Source organism: Falco peregrinus, chromosome 1, assembly GCF_023634155.1.
Source record: "Falco peregrinus isolate bFalPer1 chromosome 1, bFalPer1.pri, whole genome shotgun sequence".
Taxonomy (NCBI): domain Eukaryota; kingdom Metazoa; phylum Chordata; class Aves; order Falconiformes; family Falconidae; genus Falco; species Falco peregrinus.
The window spans coordinates 99,973,638-99,993,814 of NC_073721.1; the positions used below are offsets into that span (position 1 = coordinate 99,973,638).

At 36.6% G+C, this 20,177-nt stretch overlaps 1 protein-coding gene across 4 annotated transcripts in view; it reads right to left on the minus strand.

The window, feature by feature from the left end:
- PPP2R5E (protein phosphatase 2 regulatory subunit B'epsilon) overlaps nt 1-20,177 on the minus strand; it is a 77,366-nt gene continuing 57,189 nt past the window's right edge. For 3 of the 4 annotated variants that reach the window (XM_055802655.1, XM_055802648.1, XM_027793064.2), the window contains 10 exons: nt 18,872-18,964; nt 14,309-14,439; nt 14,162-14,221; nt 13,424-13,532; nt 12,398-12,451; nt 12,250-12,300; nt 11,083-11,202; nt 9,834-9,961; nt 7,177-7,278; nt 1-4,539 (listed from right to left, as the gene is read on the minus strand). In XM_055802655.1, the coding sequence (XP_055658630.1) occupies nt 4,440-4,539; nt 7,177-7,278; nt 9,834-9,961; nt 11,083-11,202; nt 12,250-12,300; nt 12,398-12,451; nt 13,424-13,532; nt 14,162-14,221; nt 14,309-14,439; nt 18,872-18,964 (948 nt within the window). In that variant the 3' untranslated portion in view covers nt 1-4,439. The remainder of the gene's footprint in view (nt 4,540-7,176; nt 7,279-9,833; nt 9,962-11,082; nt 11,203-12,249; nt 12,301-12,397; nt 12,452-13,423; nt 13,533-14,161; nt 14,222-14,308; nt 14,440-18,871; nt 18,965-20,177) is intronic. The other variant, XM_055802659.1, reaches the window with a different exon arrangement.

Genomic DNA, 20,177 nt, shown 5'->3' on the forward strand with positions numbered 1-20,177 from the left:
AACACTTCATTGCTTCTTTATTTAGATGCGCCCGCAGTACAGAGCCTCTTGAGCATGTGCAAAAGAGGAAGATTACACATTTATAGCTGGGAGCACCATTGAGTTCGAGTTTCTTTGATACCATTTTTAAGAAAGTAAACTATTTCCAAAGAATGACATCTGAATCCAAGAGCTTAAGACCTGCTTGTACTTTATCCAGAGGTGGAAGGTATTCTTTTATTATTACTTCGGTGTAGAGTAGAAGACATTTTCACAGTCTGGTTGGACCAGTCTATATATTTTCATATGCACCTTTTAATATATATAAAAAATGTTTCATCTTCCCCCCTACCCACAGATAGTTAAATGCATCTAAATTTAAAAACAGTAATGGACCAGAGCATTCCTATGGGGAAAAATGAACTTTTGCTGCCCTCTCCTGCTTAAACAATGAAATGCTAAAATATTAAGATCTATGAACCTAATGCTAGCCTTGAAACAAAAAGCATGACAGGTCATTCGCTATACTACAATCAAAAATAGGACAACAACAAGAAATGTATCAGTACTATTTATATTTGAAAATTCCTCATTGTTACATGAGGTTATGAATACAACATATTTACAGTAAGTGATCCAAATAACAAAAATTTGTATTCAGAGAGGTCATGATAAAATGCGTATGCTTCTGTGGATGCGAAGCAACACTTGGATAAAAGTTTTCAATCAAAATTAATTCCATTTTGTTTCAAGATACGGCTTCATAGACTTCAAAACAGAATACTGGGCTATACAAAATCTGCTGCACATACCAACTAGAAAAACTAATTTGTGGCTCACTCCAGAGCTGCTAAGGGAAGCAGGTGAGCCAAAAATGAAAAAAGCCACATGTAAACAAAAACATTCCTCAACCTTGAGCATTGTCACCTTCGTCTTGTTTTAGGGCAACTGCTTTGGGATGGTACTGTTACACAATTAAGAGAAAAGGCCATCTTTGTTTTCCAAGACAGAAATAAAAGCAAATTATTTCAGTTTTACTTGGGAAGAGAAGAATCTAGTCTTTCCCCTTCCTCACAAAACAATAAAGAGGTTTTTTAAGCTCCTAATGCATTTTCCTTTCCATAAGGAGCATGAGAGCCTGAGGCTGTACTTACGCACATTTAAGTACAGCTGCTGCATTTCTTACTCAAGCAATTCTTGGCTCTAACACCCTTGATTTTTCCATATATAGGAGGAGATAAAAAAATAAATCAAATCCTTTTATTTATGCTAACAAAACCAAGATTAAATTTACTGTAACCCCGCTAGCGAACACTCCAATGGCATTAGAATACTTTTATTTAAAGCATTCCAACCTTTGGAAGAGAGACAAAAAACACTCAAAAAGCAATGAAAGGAAAACAATAAGGGAGACTTGCAAGATGAAGAAAGCAATGTGTGCCCAATTTAAAGTATATGAGAGGAACTTTTACAGTCGTTCTATCCCCACAACCTGATGCAATGCCCTAGTATTGAAAATGCAGCTCTTTCCTTTTACCAGAGAGCAACCCTTTCTCCTGAAACCAATATGGCACAGGATACGAGCGACCACCCAACAACTGCTGTACGAGCAGTTAACAAAAACATTTACACAAATAAGGTAGTTTCTGGAACTCAAAAAGCAAATGAAAGCATAATTAAATAGACGCACTGATCACACTTGGGCCCATATGCTGCCGCCACCTTTGCCTACAACTCCAGTGGGTACCAGTGGGAGCTCTGCAGAGCGCCAGGGCATCGCATTTGGATCGCGGCAAACAGTGGATCCCGGGGGTACGGTCGTATCACTGTGGCAAGTGCTTCTTCATGTACATTGCACCGTGCAACCTAGTGTCGTATCAGCCTTTTAGAGTCAAGTGACTAATATCACATCGTCTCGTTCACTTAAAAAGAAACATTCCTTCTCGGAAGTGATAAATCATCTATAAACTTTAGATACTCCCCACTATCCCCACATCAGAGGTAACATCAGAGGTTAACAAAATATTGCAACCCATCAGGTTCTCATCAGTTTTGTATGATCAACACCAGAATATCATGTCAAAACCAAAAATAGTTATGAACAAACAACACTCACCTAAACTCTAAGTACAGGACAAGGTGCTTTTTCTAATTTCATATTGTTGTGTTTTACTCCACCAGGTGGAAAATATTAATCTTTTCTTCCTGCATTGCATTCTATCTCAGTTTTTCACAATTGAACATAGTCTTTGAGCATGAATTTAAGTCCACCCTCTCGTAAAGCAAGATCATTTCACACAGAAATCACACTAGCAAGTATTTTTTGGTAACAGAAATGAAAGACTGTCAAAATCAATGGGCTAAGGGATATGATTTGTTATAAATTTATTTAATCTTCAGTATTTCAGCTTGCACCTTTGCTTCAGCACTTTAAAATAAAATGTTTCAACTATGACAGTAACTGCCTAATTTACATTGCGTCCCAGTCAATGTTCTTAAAAGAAGCTCATATTAATCCCACTAAACCATGTTGTGTTTGGTGTTGCATAAGACTAGTTCCACGTTTGTTTTTTTCAGAATTAACAGTGCCAAGTTTTTACAAAATCGTTGTTCACAACATTTGTGTGCGCAGACCCAGGAATACAAACTGTGACCTGATAATCCTGAAACAGTCAGTAGTCTAGGAGGGAATTCTTTTTTACCTCTTTTCCACACCTGAAAACAAGAAAACTTCAAGTCCTACTGTATATTTAAATGGTAGGAATAAAAATATACAAGCTTGTATTTATACTGTATTTCTATCAATGGCAACAGGTCATAAATTCATGTTTGCAACTATCACAAAGACTCATGAACACCAATTCAGTTTTATACTGTAAATACTGCTGGATTGATGGTTTAGGATTATCAATTCACTGTTGTCATACGTCTATAACAGTTCAAAAGCATCCTGGAGAAAAATCCTGAAACACATACCTTTCGGTATATAATAATGCAACTGCATTAGCTAAATATATACTGTACATAAGTCTTATCAGCATTTTACCTACCAAAGATGTAAGATTCCACTTTCAAATACAAAGCAGATAGCCAATAATGTATACTTATAATACAGCCCTCTTTCGTTGTTTTTGTGTTTGTTTTTTTTTTCTTTTGTTTTAAACAATTTGGTCACAATGCACCTTTGATATAAAAGCATTTTAAACTTTATTATTAATACTCAGAACATTAGGATTTCCAGAATTTTTTTCAGTAGCATTTGTAGAACCTCTTTTGGTAACAAATACAGTAGTTAGGAATGAGCATCCAGATGAGAATGCAGAAGTTATTATCCAGAATCCTTTCCAGCTAAGACCATAGGGCTGGTACTGTGATGAGTAATAGTACTAGAACCACAAAAACACTACAGTATGTTTCTTAGAGGCTACATCCTCTTTTGCTGGAACACTTTATAAATACATATTAAAAAGTAAGGCAACAACTCCAAACAGTCCAAACTGCTATCTCAACTCGATTTCCAATTAGATCCATAACCACTGGAGATCAGTTTCATCCTTGCACTGTTTAGCACTTGTCTATTCTTTCGAAATGGTCGAATAAAAACATACTGTAATAATTTAGCAATTAGTATTTCTAAAACAAGTTCCGTATGTGTGTCCAATGCCGCATCACTAATACTGGTTAGGTACTGAAGTCCAGGGTGTTACCACTGCCCATTTTTAAAGGATTGTGGACACAAATTTGGATTTGCAATAAATAGGTGCATGAATCCAAAGCTCCCTTTACTACTATGTTTATCACCTACTTGTTTTTTTTTAACTCCTAATGTTCAAATTAAGGAAGCACCAGAGACAGCCTGGTACTAAAAAAAATGCTCACACCAGTAAACAAAACTTTTATTCAGGACCTGTGTTTTTCAGGGCCCTGATCTGAATGGACATTCAACTTATGAAGATGTGCAAAAGGAAGAAAAGTCAAATTACAGTAAAGTTATCCAGAGAAGGAGGATGTTACACAAACTCATAAGGAAATGACAGTCTTTTTTCTCTTTTACTATAAATACACTTAACAGTTTAGCAGAAAGACAAGCTAAATTTTAAGATTGTTCACATTTGAAAGTTGTATTATACTCTCTGCTAACGATAAATAAGGAACAGGTCCTCACAATGGAATTCGACATCGCAATTTTCATCAACAGATCTTTGAAGACTGGTTTTAAAGAAGGGTCAAAACAATGACTATGTTTGCAAAGTTCTGAGAAGTCCATCTGCTGTCCAAACTTTGGATTAAAGTCCTTATTTTTTTTCCTTTACTTAGAGACAGGTATATACAGTGCTGTTGTAATAATGAAACAAATGTGAAATCTACTGTAAAGTTGCACAATACAGAAAACTGTTGCTCCATCTTCTACTACATAAATGTGTGACTCCACAGGTTAATAATGCTGTTTTGTTTTTGTGTTAAGTTGGAATTATTCCATCACGTCTAAGACCTCTCTTTAATTCCAAATCCTCCAGTTTTTTCCACAGTTCTTCACGCTCTTTCTCTTTCTTCTTCTCACTGATAGATGAAATAAGACAAAAAGTTAGCAGGACAGAAGACTATAGAATATTTATGTTAAAAAATATAAAGTTGACATTAATTAGCAGCACTAATTTTGTTGAACACAACTTCAATTTTCCTAATTTTTCTTTCTTTCTTTTTTTTCGTTTTTGATACCTACCATCAGTATCACTAAACGAAACAGTACGGAAACAACATAAACCAAACTGAACAAAGTGACAGTGTTCATAGACACTCATTTGTAATGCAGAGGAAAAAAATGGCAGTGGACATCTACTATGGAACAAATATATCATGATTATAAAAAATTACATTTCAGGACCAACTTACATTTAATTATTTTCAGATTTATTTATTTAAGGAAGGTATTTTTTTAATCATACATATAACAGGCACTTTCTAGAACAACCATTCCCTTATTCTTTTAGAACCACTGTTCTGACTTACATTGGCTGGTCACTTTCATACAGCTTAGGTACCAGCCAAGGGGAAGTTCAAGCTACAAGACGTGCCTTTTGTTCAGTGACTTACTCATTTTCCTTAGCAAATTCCTACAAGATCTACATAGCATCTCCTTTAATAACAGACTTTAATGGCTGATTTGATAAAATTGAACAGCTAACCTAACATTTACTTTATCTGCGTTATTTGCTTTCTGAACTTCCTGTCTCTGTCATAGCTTGCTTTGAATAAACTTCCTTGACCACTGCAAGGTACAAAATGGTTCCAATTCCTATTACCTTACCTTTTAGTTTCAGATGAAATGGAAATCTAACAGTTATAGAAATACAGATTCTCTGCCAGTCACAGAAAAGAATTCTTGAAAAATATTTCAGCAGCTTAGAAACATCCCTACACATCTTGATTCAGTCCAAATGCCAACATCCGGTTCATTTATTTGAAACTTTAATTTCCCAAGGGTATTTTAAATGTATAAAAATACAAAAAGCTTTCAGATAAATCCCTGACAAACAGTAAAGAAGAAGGAGCAAAAAAGGGCCCACCGTCACTAGATTCTAAAGTATTTAAAATTAAATACAAGAAAGTGAAATAGCCTGACATTTTCAGGCTACTTACCGTATTTGTCTTCTAATCATTAAGAAATATATGCCTGCTTACCTAAAAGACTATTAGAGGATGATCACCTCAGCCAACTTACCTATTTGACCTATCAGTCATTAACATTTAACATATTTCTCCTCAAGCTTTAAGTGGTCTCAAAGCTGCCCTTTTGAAATATGATTTCATTAAGATGCCAAAGATTTTCTGTAATCGTTAAGGTAAAAATCCCAGTTTATACATTAAGGTATTTACATGTTTTAAAATGTTAAGTAGTAAATAAAAATGGTGAAATGGTTAGCACCAGCCTTGATGTGAGATACAACATCAGTAGATTCAAGAAAAATTCTTTGTGCATTTCGGTCAATAAACCCTACCCCTTATCCAGACACGGGACATACCACTACAGTGCCTGGTCCTGTTAAGAGCAGAGTTCCTCGCCTTAAGAGGCAAAGCGCAGTCACAAATTGGTTCAAGTCACTGAGCTCCTCAGCAAATGGCTGGGTTAGATGACCATCCCTAAGATTCTCTGCCTTTTCTGCTAGAAAACCACACAGTGTTGCCTCAACTGCACTAGCAGATTAAGCCTTATTTATCAACACCTATTCAGAACTGATCTGGCAAGGTGCATCCAAGCCTCTAAAAGTAAAATACTGTATTAATGAACTAACTTATTAAATGTAGATTATTTTTTTGTGTGTATTAAACTTTGTTTCTTACAACAGCGAAGCTGAACACAAGGACAGTGTGACTCTGGCCACACAATTTAAAAAACATGGCCTCCAGGAGACTTCACAGGCCATAGAACCTAACAAAGTCTGAGCACATACAGTGCCCTTTGCTCTGCCTGAGGGAACCCTGAGTCACAGAAAAGGTATGACTTAAATGAAATTGCAAACTGTTCCTCAAACTTCCTCAAGTTTCCTCACTGTTTTCACCTGACACTTTGGATAAGCTGTAACTTTTGAGAAAAGATGCTGCACTATAATTGGGAAATGAAAATTAAGGAAAATACAAGAAAAGACAAAAAGCATTTTACTAGGGTGGAACTAATGTTCGTATGAGCGGTGTATCTAATGGAGCCGGCATGCTAGAAGACAGACACAGCAAGACCTCTGAATAAGATATGAAAGAGTTGAGAGATGTCTCTTTGCTTTGAGGTTACATCTAGCCTACGAACAGTAGTTTGGAAAATCAAATCTTAGGGTTTTCCCTCATGTCTCTTTCCAAACCTCAGTGTAACTTTTTTGAAGCCTTTAAGTAAAGTGTTAATCTTTAAAACCTTGGTTTTCTTTTACTATTGAAGATCTCGATACATTTAAGTCTTTTGGAATGCAGAGTCAAAAGAAATTCCATGAGGAATACAGATTCCCAGCAATGCAATGGATACTGTATTTCATAAGGGGTAAAAGAACAACCTGTGCATGGTATTATCTTATATCTTGCAAAGGAAAGCTAAAGAGCATGCAAGGGGAAAAATGAGGCATTGCATCTATGCAACTGCATCTGAGTGTAAGGGAAAAACTAAACAGCAGGCCTTATGCACAGCTGACAAAAAAAGCTTTAAAAAGTTACCGCTGACGATCTGACTTGTAAGTGGCTGTCAGCTCGTCAAACATGGTGCTGTTCATTTCCATAAATGCCTTCAACACATTGTAGACTAAAGCCACAATAGCCCTGTGAAACATTAAAAAAAGAAAAAAGAAAGGAGTTTATTAGTTTCAGGTAAAACAAACATGAAATAAACGTGTCTTCTCTTACCAGCATTTCTGCAACCGGTTCTGCTCTTGCAAGTATGATAATGTAAATTCTTTCATTTCAGTGAAACTACTTTTGATTAACATATTTAAAGGTGAGAATCAGCCTTCATGTCTCTACTGACTACTTAAATGGAGCAAACCAAAACTCCAGGGTAAAAGGTAACAACAGAAAGCTATTACATATAGCTATAGACGACTCTTCCCTCATGCTGTGGAGCAATTCTGAATGCAACTCCAGGGATTCAAATCATCTATGCTGGCAGGAAGAATAGAATTTAAACACAAAATAGGAGTGATTCATATTTCCTTATAATTTTTCTATGAAGCTGAATATTCAGTGCATCTATGCAAAATACAAAGCTGTATGTCAAGAGTGATTTCCTTGTACTCATATATATTTCATATTCATTTTTACTTTGGTACAGTAAAAAAATTCTTAAAAACCCGTAAATCCTTCAGATGAGTGGTGCAGTATCTGTGTAAAACGGTGTGTGTGTGTACATACATATTAAAGAATGAAAACTTATGCATTTTATATATATAAATTTATATATTTATATACATACATATAATATATATATAATGCCTGCCTACTCTGCTTATTGCTGTTCCTGACCTTTCCCGAGAGCCAGTACACACCACTGTTTATTTGAATTTAAGTTGCTTAATTGCATAAAACAGGACAGGCGTGATCTGTTCATTACAGGAAGAAATTATGTAGAATAATAATACTACTAATAATAATAATTTCAAAAAGGCTTCAAATGCATTCTGTCCCACAAAGGTTCAAAAAAGGTAGCATCAGCTTACTCTTTTACACTATCTGACTGGACAACTAACGTAAAATATACTAGAATTTCCAAAGTAAGATGGGCCTGCCAATAGCCTGATTATCTAAGGGTCAAAATTCCTTCCTGGCAGAGTTGAAGATAAAGAAACTACAAAGCAACTGAAAAGGGAGAAGGCAAAGAAATCAATCTAAACAACTTCCAAAGAATTTGGAACAGATTATCAATCGAGAGATCCCAGTTCTTGATCCACTATGATGGTCATCATGCTCACACACGGGGCTGCTAAGAAACAGCTCTTTAGCCGCAAGGCAGTGAATCAGCATTTCAGGTGTCAGAAACCTTTGGAGCTAACGTATGTATCAGACAAACCATGTGCCATTTCCCACACACCTCTGTCTGTCATTCACCTCTTCCAACAAACTTCCTTCTTTGTTGCCTACATTTAAAAAAGTGCTTATAAATTTGGGCAGGAACATGGGCAGGTTGGAGAACGGTAATGCGGTACCCTGGCGAGGGGGCTTTCTACAAGGGCCTGTAGGGATAGGACAAGGGGGAATGGCTTTAAACTGGAAGAGGGCAGATTTAGATTAGATATTAGGAAGAAATTCACTACGAGGGTGGTAAGACACTGGAACAGGTTGCCCAGAGAATTTGTGGATGCCCCATCCCTGAAAGTGTTCAAAGCCAGGCTGGATCTGATCTAGGGGCAGGGGTGCTGGAAATAGATAATCTTTAAGGTCTGTTCCAACCCAATCCATTCATTCTGTGATTCTACTATGCCACGGAAAGTGTCTTTTTGTCACCCGCATTGGTTACAGCTTTCCAATCGCATTAGCTTCGTCATGTAAGCATACAAACTTGAGGGTTTAGTAGGTACAGAACAAAAAGACTAACGTCTAAAAAGACAAAATATTTTATGAATACTTTACAGTAAGGTCTTAAAGCAACTGGGACCTGAATGTAATGCAGCTCATTAAAAATACTGGGTTTACTAAACGGTAATCATCTTGACTTAGAAAACCTTTTCAACTAAACTATAGATTACATGGCATCTAACTGCAATAATATTTTTCATCAAAACACTTTCTACTAGATCATTCAGTTTAAAAATAAAAATGTCAAATTAACAAGATATCAATATGAAGCAACTGGTCAATTACTGTGCATAATAGAGAACAGCTGTATTTAAATAAATTTAGAAAAAGCAACCTAGTGTAAGAATATGATATCTATGATTCATAAACATTTAGAAAAATGCCAGTACCAGAAGCATCGGCCTCATCCATGATACAGCCACAAAGCTTTATTAATGCCAAGCAATATTCTTCTAGACAATTTACAATCTGGCTTAAGACGTTAACCAGTTTATAAAAACCGTGTAGGCAAAACACTTGATGAGCAACACTTTTTCTTCAATAACAATGTAACATCTAATTTCCCTTTTTTCCAACTTGTGAGAAGGTCTATTTTTACCCCATAAGGTAGTGATTTTTGTAAACATACCAGATAATTAAAAACATTTTGAGACAAGCTCAAATACAGACTAATTTACATTGGCATTAACAGAGTTGCACCTGCTCATACCAGCTTTGGGTCTGGATCTCTTCTATTCAGCTGACATTCCCTAAGTTTATCAGTGGTATGTCAAATGGTAAGATAAAGTGTAATGGCAAAAACTTACGGATTCCAGTGTTCTTTAGAAATCCTATAAAGACTGGAAAACATGATGGGAAGTATAACATTTGAATTCTCTTCTATCAAACTCATGATGTATTCGTTATTCCAATAATACAGTGCTCTTTCGGCCACCTTTGAGTCAAAAGAATAAAATATTAACAGGAATTCAGATACCTATAATTCTGTAATTTTCTGAAGGAAAAACAAATCACAGAAATTTCACAAAGATCAATTAACAGGTATCATTTACTTTAGAATTAAAACTCTAATCAGTAGTATAAGAAGCATTAATGGAATTAAGTTTTTATTCCATAATTCAGATCCCACAGCATCCACTCTCTCTTTCCCTGAGCAATATGTTGTTACTCAGTGATGACCAGGTGCAGACACTGCATTAACGCTGCAGCTGTGGAGAAGAAGAGAGAGCAGCCAGACTTCTCATCACCCCCTTCCCTCACTGCTGTGACTGCAATCGGAAGGAAAAGAGCTGTGCTGGGATACCAGAGGAAGGAGACAGGGAAAGGCCCAGTAGCTGGGTTGAATAAGTGAGGAGAGATCTTAAGTGTGGGGAAGGTATCAGTGATAATAATCACCTTGGGGAGGAGCTGGGGGAGGGGTGGGGGGTGGTCAGAAGGGAAAACACTGATCTAAATTATGCTGAAAACAAATGTAGTCCAAGGAAGAGCGAAAAACAGTCACATCTGCCTTTGTGCTAAGATGCATCACCTAGCTTAACATAAAGACGCTACAGGCCACGAATCCTATCTCCTCTTGACATACGATTCAATTTAAATCCTGTTTGTTCCCCTTCTTCCCATACACAATGTGAAGAAAACAGGCTATGGGTTCTATCACCTCTAATACAGAGGGAAGTAAGCAGGAAAACAAGAATGCTGCACAATACTGCCCTAAAAAAAAGGGAACAAATACATCATACGTGGTCTATCGGTCCAAAGGCCATATGATGAGTACCTGTCACCTACAGTCAGAAGGGCTCAAGTCTGTTTGGATACAGTTTAAGGCCTTACGTGGCTCAGAACAGCAAGTGCTGTGCTGTCACCCCTGGCACATCTAACAAGTTATTCATGGACCTCAAAACTAAAACTTCCACTGCAACATACCCTCTTCCATAGAAATCCAGAAGACAAGTAATTTAAACCACATAACATAAAATACTATTTACATCTGGGGCAGCATTATGTCTGAAATTGAGATTACACATTCCTATACAAGCAATAACCTTTACCACTGACCTGAAAATGAGGGCTAGAGACACACTTGGCAATTTGTTTAAACAAGGGTTCCTGGATTTTGACAAATTGTGATGGTTCAATTACATCCAAGATTTCCTCCAGCTCTCCTAGGAACATGACCTAAAGACAAGGAAGGAAGCATTAAATATAAAACCTCTGAATAATCTTAATCAGCACAATGCTGTTAACCCTCCAATACCACTTCAGGGAAAAAATGGAAGCCTTATTAGCTCAGCAAGACCACCTCTCAAAAAATGCCATCAGTTCTACCTTTAGCAGCTTCCGGATTCAGTCTCTCAAAAGAAGGAAGATGAGCATGTGCAAGTGCTGTATTTAAAGTACTCCTTTACAACAAAACTCAGAATTGCACCAGTATATCCATGCTGAAAACCTAGCCTCATACAAAGAATTGTCTGGAAGAAATGCTTTACTGTGAGGGTGGGTGGTGGGGCACTGGCACAGGCTGCCCAGAGCAGCTGTGGATGCCCCATCCCTGGGACTGTTCAGGGCCAGGTTGGACAGGGCTTGGAGCAACCTGGGCTGGTGGAAGGGGTCCCTGCCCATGGCAGGGGGGTGGAACTAGGAGACTTTTAAGGTCCCTTCCAACCCAAACTATTCTGTGATTCTATGCATTTGGCCAAGGCTTAATACTTTATTAACTAAGGAGAGTCTCTTAATTTTACTTCATTTTTGGAAGCAATATTCAAAATACTGGGTTTGCTGTGCCACAAAATCTCATTAGGTAAACTCAGATTTGCATCAAGTTTGAAATTAAAATGCAAAGGTCTAACTGCATCTTTTACATGTTTAGCAGGTAAATGCCAGACAATAAAATATCTTTCATCCTCCCTGGAAAAATACTGGCCTTACGTATAAACTATTCCAAATCTAACAGTTTTCCCATTTATCCTCAACTATCCTCCTTTCTGAAACAAAAAAATTCTCTGCAGATTTTGTGAATAGAAACCACAGTTATCAAGCTTTTCTCTTCATAGTCAAAAACATCCAAAGAAACAGAACTGAAGTATGGAGAATCACTTAGAAGAATTAATACCAAGATCCACCACAGCATGTGCTATGTACCTGGGAATAGCTAAAGATTCCCTGCCTATTTTATCATAGAACGAAATAACTCTTATGTTTTGTTAACAGTAGCGTATCACTCACCTCTTTCTGACTGCAGGTTTTTGGCCAGAATTTCATTAAACCTCTAATAACCTAAATTAGAAGGCAAAAAAATTTAGATTTTTTACTTTTCTCTCAAAAGGGCAAGCCATTTATGATACACAAAAAAAAGTATTAAAGAAATATTTACTGGTTCTGTGAGTGAGGGGTCTTTCTCCAGAAACTGTACTATGCAATACGCCAGCTGTGAAGCAGTAAAGATTTAAGAAAATAAAGTTAGAATGTTTCTATGAAGAAATCACAAAGAAACATTATTTTTTTTTAAAGAGAGACTCAAGGTAAGATGCTATACAGCTTTCTCAAATGGCATCCGATTTTAAACTGAGATGCATAGTTTGCACTGTGCAAATCCACTCAAAGTTCAGTTAAAAAACCCAACAGAACACATTCTTAAAAAAATTAGGGTACAAAGTAGCATATACAACAAAAATCAGAGCAACTTGCAATTCTAGATTGAGTCATACAACCAATGTTTTGAAGCTTCTGTTACTCTCTGAAACTGCGTCTTTTTACACATTTTACAGATCAACAAAATAATGAAAACTCTTGCAAGATGAGCTGACACAGCTAAAACCTGGAATAACATATTCAGAAAGCACAGTTTTATCAGCATAAAAAAGCCTGCACTATCTGAAAATCAGAGAAAAAGGCAACAGGTATCACTTATCAGAGGAAAAATTATGTCATGAAAGCTGAATGTATAGAAAGATGTATGAGAGCGTAAATGCAGTATTAAGGAATCTGCAAGGGAGAATGTTAAGGATTATGCAAAAATGTGGGCATTAGTATTTGGAAAGTTGCCAGGGTGAAGAAGAGCCTTGACAGCACAAGACTAAGGAAACCCAAACATCCTCCTGGGAGAGGGAATGGGAAAGGCAGACTTGTGAGAATGAAAAAATAGCAGAGAGGAAAACCAAAAGAGAGAATTTAACTACTGAACAAAAACCCCAAAATATTACAGATGTATGTCACACTTCTAATTATCTAGTCAGAACAGAAGCAAGACATATATCATAGAAATCATATTTAAAAAAATCTATTGCATGTTTTCTACATTTTGAAAATTTCCCCCCACCTTTTATGTGCTACACAATTAAATTTCTAAAGGAACCTTATATCATTCTAACTCAGCAGAAAATATTTTCACAATTTCTACCTGTGCATGGAAGAGGGATAAACTCCTGACAGTATGTAAAGGGATCAGCACCTTCACCAGAAACTGTTTATGCTCTGCCTTAAGAGGTAAAGCAAAACCATTGATAATACTAGAAATTAGAAGAGAAATATTTGTTAGTGTTATCATCACAGAAAACATTCTTGAGGTCTGAACAAGCACTTTCTACATTAAAATAATTTGACAGTCAGTACCTGTTTACAAAGAGCAGGCTCGTACCATTTGTAAACAGGTGCTGACTTTTCTCCTGCTTTATATTAGCAGTGTAGTATATATCTAGGTAGTAATTCAGCTCTGACTTAGGAATAATCATAAGAACAGCTGCACAAACCTGTTGCCAGATAAGACTGTCTATGTGGTCTGTACATTCATGTAAGCAAGGTGTTCTTGAGTAATTAACTTACCAGAATTTAACTTACTCAAAATATTCACACTGTTAGTGTGCTAACAAACATAAAATTCTGCAGCATGTAAAGATGAAGTGCACAAAATCTAACACACACACACACAAAATCAGTCCAAAACTTTTGGCTGTAATTTGCATCCAGTTATATACTCTTGGCAAAGATGTGACAGACTTGCATGTGAACTTAAAATGAGCATGTGCACACATCTGCTTTCAGAATCAGGGCTTATAGTAATACTTTTTCCGAATCCGACACTATTCTGACATGTCCAGAAAGGAAGTTTGAGATAGGTAATAAATAAAGACTCATTTACCTTCCTAAAATTTCCAACAGTTCAGCTACGCCATTGAAGTGTTCAGTTTCATAAACAAATCTAAAAAAATAAGAGAAGTTAAATATAAGTAATAGATCAGTTTCCTAAAATGTTCATAAGCAAAAAGTACCTTCTTCCACAACTTACCGTAGAAAAATATTATTAATCTGTTTTCGGATAAATGCTCTAAGACCCAGAAACTTGCCATAAATTCTGTGCAAGACTGTTTTTAGGTAGTCTCGTTCTCGAGGGTCCTCACTGTCAAACAGCTCCAACAGCTGTGTTTAAAGGAAAAACAGAACTGAAATAGTAGATATTTAACAGGTATAACACACAGACTTCCATATAAAAGTTAAAATTCACGAAAGCACATGCATGTAAGAACATATCTGCGTTACCCAAGGTGTAGAAATACAGTATTAAAAAAATCTGCTGTAACCCCAGCACATCATCACGAAAATCAGTTTACTAATTTCCACTTCTGACATAACAAAACTTTGGAAATCTTCAAACAACTAATAAAAATCCTTCTCCCCAAAATGAAATCAATAAACTCCTAGATGCTGTCATATCTACAAAATAAGTTTGCCTCTTACCATCCAGCATTCCTTCACTCTGCAGAACGAAAATATCATCATTTGCTCTAATATTTTGTTCCAACAACATTGTGTGAAGGTCACATCTTTCACTTGTAATTTATATTAATGAGCTCTTAAGCCTTCCTAGGGATTGCATGGCCTTCACGCTGTGGAAAGACTCAATGGTGAAGTCTACGCACTGGCTTTGCTGTTACAGGATCTCCACCAACCACCACAAATGAAAGTATCAGGGGGAATTAATCCTCCAGGTCGAACAAAATGGTAACTTCAATATCCAGTTCAGAAAAAACAACCAACCAACCAACCACAAAACAAAGCAAAAACCCCAACAAAACAACAGCAGAAACCTCAAGTAACTCTTAAACAAGATTTTAAAACAGCAAAATGATTACGTGGTATTCAGTCAAAAGAGAACACCAGCTGGTGCCTTGTACAAAATCCATCCTGAAACACTTGACACCTGAAGTTGCCTCTAAGAATTAAGGCATGAAATGAGCACCAGAAGTATCACCTGCAGACCTGTGTTCTATTCCCCTTGAATCCTCTACACAAAAATAAGAGCTTCCCCTGACCCCTTCTTCTTCATCTTTTTTGACACCACAACACTGCCTGTTCTGGCAGACATTTGGAGTAAGAAGGTTAGCTTCATTTAAAAACCAAGCATACCAACCAAACAAGAAAACCCAAACCCCAAAATCTCCACCCCCTCAAATACACAGAAAATGGGGAAGTTCAACGTAGTAATCATAAGTGACCAGTATCTCTCTTGTATGAAAAAGAAATTAACTGTAAACCAGTACCAGTCTTGCAAAAGAAACGAAGACAGTTTGCCAAACAGGTCTTACAAACGTCTAAGATACTGTCAGAAAATTATTGCATGAATGGTAGAAAACAAAATTATCTCGGATTCACAAATAGATAAATTAAAAATACCTATTGTAAGTAGCTACGTCAGTGTATGTATACCACCTGATCCCTGCTACACAACTTTGAGGAGGCGAAAAAGAAAAAAAAAGACAGAAAAATATGATTAAAGTTGTTAAACTGTCTGGGATTTTGCTTTCTAACATGCAGGTTTAGGACTGATGCACACATTCTTCATTATTTTGGATGTTTCTGTGGCTTGTAATGAGCTCCCACTATCTTTTCCTTGCAGTAAGAATCTGGTGGGAATTTCATGAGGCACCGATGAGGTTTGTCAGCTGCCCTCCAGAGGTTATAAACACATTGCTTTGTTCAATTAGGTCTACAGTTAAATAAATAAATAGTCACCTCATCCTTCCCCAAATAGCAAATTTCACCCAAAGACAGCAAACAGCTGGAAACACTTATGTTTTTAATTTTCTTACTGGATTGCTTTTAGGAGCAAAGTATTTATATTTCCAGTTCTCTTATACAGATCCTCTGTGGAAACGTTGCTGAACTAAGACTCAGTCTCCCATTTAAGAGACCGAGAGAATTATTTTGATATGTCCAATTTGTTGTCAGGTTTCAACAATGAAGTCTTATTTTTATGGATAAGCTGCAAGAGTTCCACAATTTATGTGACTATTCTGACACTAAACTCACATAGAAAAGGGAAATAAATTTTCCAAAATAGCAGCCTCCATAACATAGACACTTGTGGATGTATTTGAATGGTATGTCTCTTAGCAACCACTGCCTACCATTTCAGGCTGCACAAGCAGGCTTTAGAAATGAACAGTTACACTGTTAAGTACAGAAATTTTATCAAAACATACAGCTTAAAGCCAGAAACACATCTGTATTGAAAAAAAAAAAAAAAAAAAAAAGGCAAAAAGCAAGCAAACAAGAAAAAGCTTGAAAAATGTCCATTAAAATAACTGTAACATTTTTTCATATAGGCATCCTTACTGCCAAGCAACACTTCATTAGTTCCTCAATCTTTTTATAAAAATTAATTTAGACAGAAAGATGATTTCAAAGACTGTCACGCCTGTGTTATCAGTGTCGTGAAACACCAAACATCCTTAATGCTAAGTCACAAATCAGTTCCCCATGTAAGCGATCTGTAGTCGCAGATTCTTACAAGTTACTCTAGCCGCACAACAAACACAGTAAGCAGCAGAACACCTCAGTTCCTATAGGCTAAAGAACTTTTTATAGAAAAACGTGAATTTAAAATTGACCCACTGTGTATAGCAAAATATATTAAAATGCATCACCTAACCATGTGGCCAGAACTTACGAATTCTTAGAATTCTTTTGAACCCTAATTGTTGTATCATACATTTTCAGATACGTAAGTTTTAAAAACTCTGATTTTCCTCCTTCAGCAGATACCGTTCTTTTATTTAGTAGACTTAATAAAGACTAACAGGATTTTAAAAAAATAAATAAATACACCTTGGTTTAGACCCATTCTCCTGGGCCAAACTGTAAAGGTTTGAATGCCTTGGAAGGGCATGGGTGGGATGCCACCAGTCATGACCAAGTTCAGTTCAGCTGCACGTAACAGGAGCATCTAGGAATTATTTTCTCTCAATTTTGAAGTAGAACAAAAGCATTCCTTTAATGCAATCTGCTATATCTGAAGAAAATAAAACCAGTCCGGAAAAACCTGTCAAGAGCAATTACCCCCCCATGCATATTCTTACATTTCTACCAGGTGCTGGACAATCAGATTGGCGCACCTACTTGTTCAAATCAGTATTTAGACGAACAAAAAGGAAACTGCACCATACAGGTTTGGCCCAGATGAAAACGCTCTTGTATTTAGAAGGTGGGAGAAGTAAAGACATAAATATATCCTATTGCTTTTGTAGGGTGAAGAAAGTCCTGTGATATTAAGAAAGAAACTGAAGTCCCTTCTTTGAATCCTTTAATTTAAGGACAGAAATTGCTCTCTTCACTACATTTTTCAGGTATTCTTCATACAAATAATACACATGGGCAGCAAAAGCACTGCTTCTATGGCCTGAGCACTACAGGGGAAAATAAAAGCTCTATGACAAAGGGGTGAGAAACATCTTCAGAAACGCTGAGTTTCTCCTGCCACTTTTTGGCTTTCATTGAAGTCTCAGCCCGCAAGGAAATTCCCTTTTCTAACTAAGTAGGATTCTTTCTAAATTTCCCCGATTTCAAAAGCAAGCTATGGACAGCATTAAACAGGAAGCTCTTTCTGACGCTGTGGCTAGACAAAAATTCACGGTGGAAACAGAAAACACAGGATAGGTCTATTCCCAAAAGCTGAAGACAAAAGTTGTAGCTGTGGAGTTTCCTGGCTTATCCCAGAAAACATTTTCCTTCAGCCATCTCTGTTCTGGTGTCTGTCAAGGCCTGGATGAAACTTCCTCAGTAAAGAAGACCAGCTACTGGAGTTTCAAGTGAAATAACAAAGCACACCAGAAGCCTAGCTTGTACACAAGGAGGAGGAAGATTACATAGGTGTCAAATACCTGGCCACCAGCTGACCAACTGACAGCGGCCATCTATTCCATTTACCCATAAAGATGGCCAGGAAAATGAAAGCTACACATTCTTTGCCAATGTCGTTTATTTTTGATGCTACTTCTTCTTCCCTGCTTTTAACAGAGGCTGAACTTTACATGGCCTTTTGATGTACTTCCTCCCTGACCACTGCTAGCATCACTGCTTTCAGTACTGTACTGGGAACAGGTTTGTCAATGAACTTCTGCCCCTGTTGCCAGCTCTCCAGCAGAGTCAGAAGGGAGAAATATTCTCCTATTCCAACAGAAATATTTTAACGATGTTAAGACACATTAAAACTGGTGCTTAAGTAGCCTATCTAGATAGCAGCATTTTTAAACTACTCAATAGTAAACCTTTCATTTTTCAACAGTTACTGTTTCGGCTCCCTCTCATAACCAGTAAGTCAAATGTTTTGATTCAGGTATCAAAACAGGAGACAAACCAACTATTTTATACATATCTATAGCAACAGAGACTGACATACAAACGCACAGACACATTTCCCCTACCTCCACAGACTGAAAACTTTCATTGTATATGCTTATTTGCAACACAAAAAGGCTAAACAAAGTTACACTTTCAAATTCTAAACAAAACCTTTTCAAAGACACTTTTTTCAAAAGCAAAATGAAACCTTAAAGAAAATGGATCAGCTTACCTGCAATACAAATTTCTGATCTATGTACTTTTTGGCAATGCTGGGCTGAAATTCTTGGCTTTCCAAAAATCGTATGAAAAACTCATATACAAGCTGCAAAAGAATAAGAAATATCCATGGCTTAGTTTATGACTTAATTACTCTTTATATTTTTAAGTATTTCCTTAAATTCTTTCGCTAGAAAATAATATACTTATTTTCCTACAGAGCAAAAGGTTAAAAAAATGAAGAATATTTTCTCCTTTATCAAATTGCTATCTTAGTCAGAATTAATTACATGACCTTTTAAAGTTAGCTTTGCTTATTTAACTCCAATGAAAGACATTTCATCACCAAGAACAAGCACTGCCACCTTGTAACGCTTGTTATCATCTTGTAAAGCTTCCTAGAGTAATTGGAAAGCACATTTAAACTGCCCTCTGAACTGCTGAAGTCACATCAAATACAGACATTACTATTCTGAAAGGGTTGGTGAAGAAATACTTAAATTAAATTAGGAAGTGCTTAGAGTAGCGTTGTACTACAACATGAAACACAGAACAAGAATACAAACTGAAATTTATTCAGAAGTTCCTGACTTACTATGAAGACTAGCTCAGAGCTAGAGAAAACCTGCTTACTTTCAAGAAATTCCATCTCTGCCTGAAATACTCAGCAGGACAGCAACAGACTTTTCATTTAGCAGAGAAAAAGAAGAGAATAAAAACCAGGCAAAAAGGAAGCAAAGTGAAACAGGGACTGTTGTGGCCTCGTAAGACAGCAACTCTGATCAGATGAGCAATTCTCTTTGCTGAACTTTTTCAAGAACAGCAGCCATTGAAAACTGTTTCCTTTCTGACTTCAGTGAGCATGATTATTAATACCGAAAAGGAGAAAGGAAGCTAAACGACATTTTAAAATAATTTTAAACCTTTCCATGCAAACGCCAACATGCTCCAATACTGCTACTGCTGCTTTAAGTCAGTGCTCTCTGACTTCTAAGAAGCAGCAACAGGAAATCAAAAAGAGCGAGAGAAGTTTAGAAATATGACATGGAAAAAGTGACAGCTTACATAACTAACTTATCAGGAAATCAATTCCATCACCTTCTGACAAATACTTTGGTGCATTTCTTCCTGACAATGGTAAATTATCCACTGCCTAAGAAATTCCATCATTTCCATGTAAGTAATAACTTCTAAAACTACAGCACTAGCGTCAACGAACATAGGATAACTGACATGTATGCCTGTGCTGTTTCCAGGCAGGCAGAGCTGTTCAGAGCTGGCTTGAAGCTTTTAAGATTCTTATTTTTTGTGAAATTTAA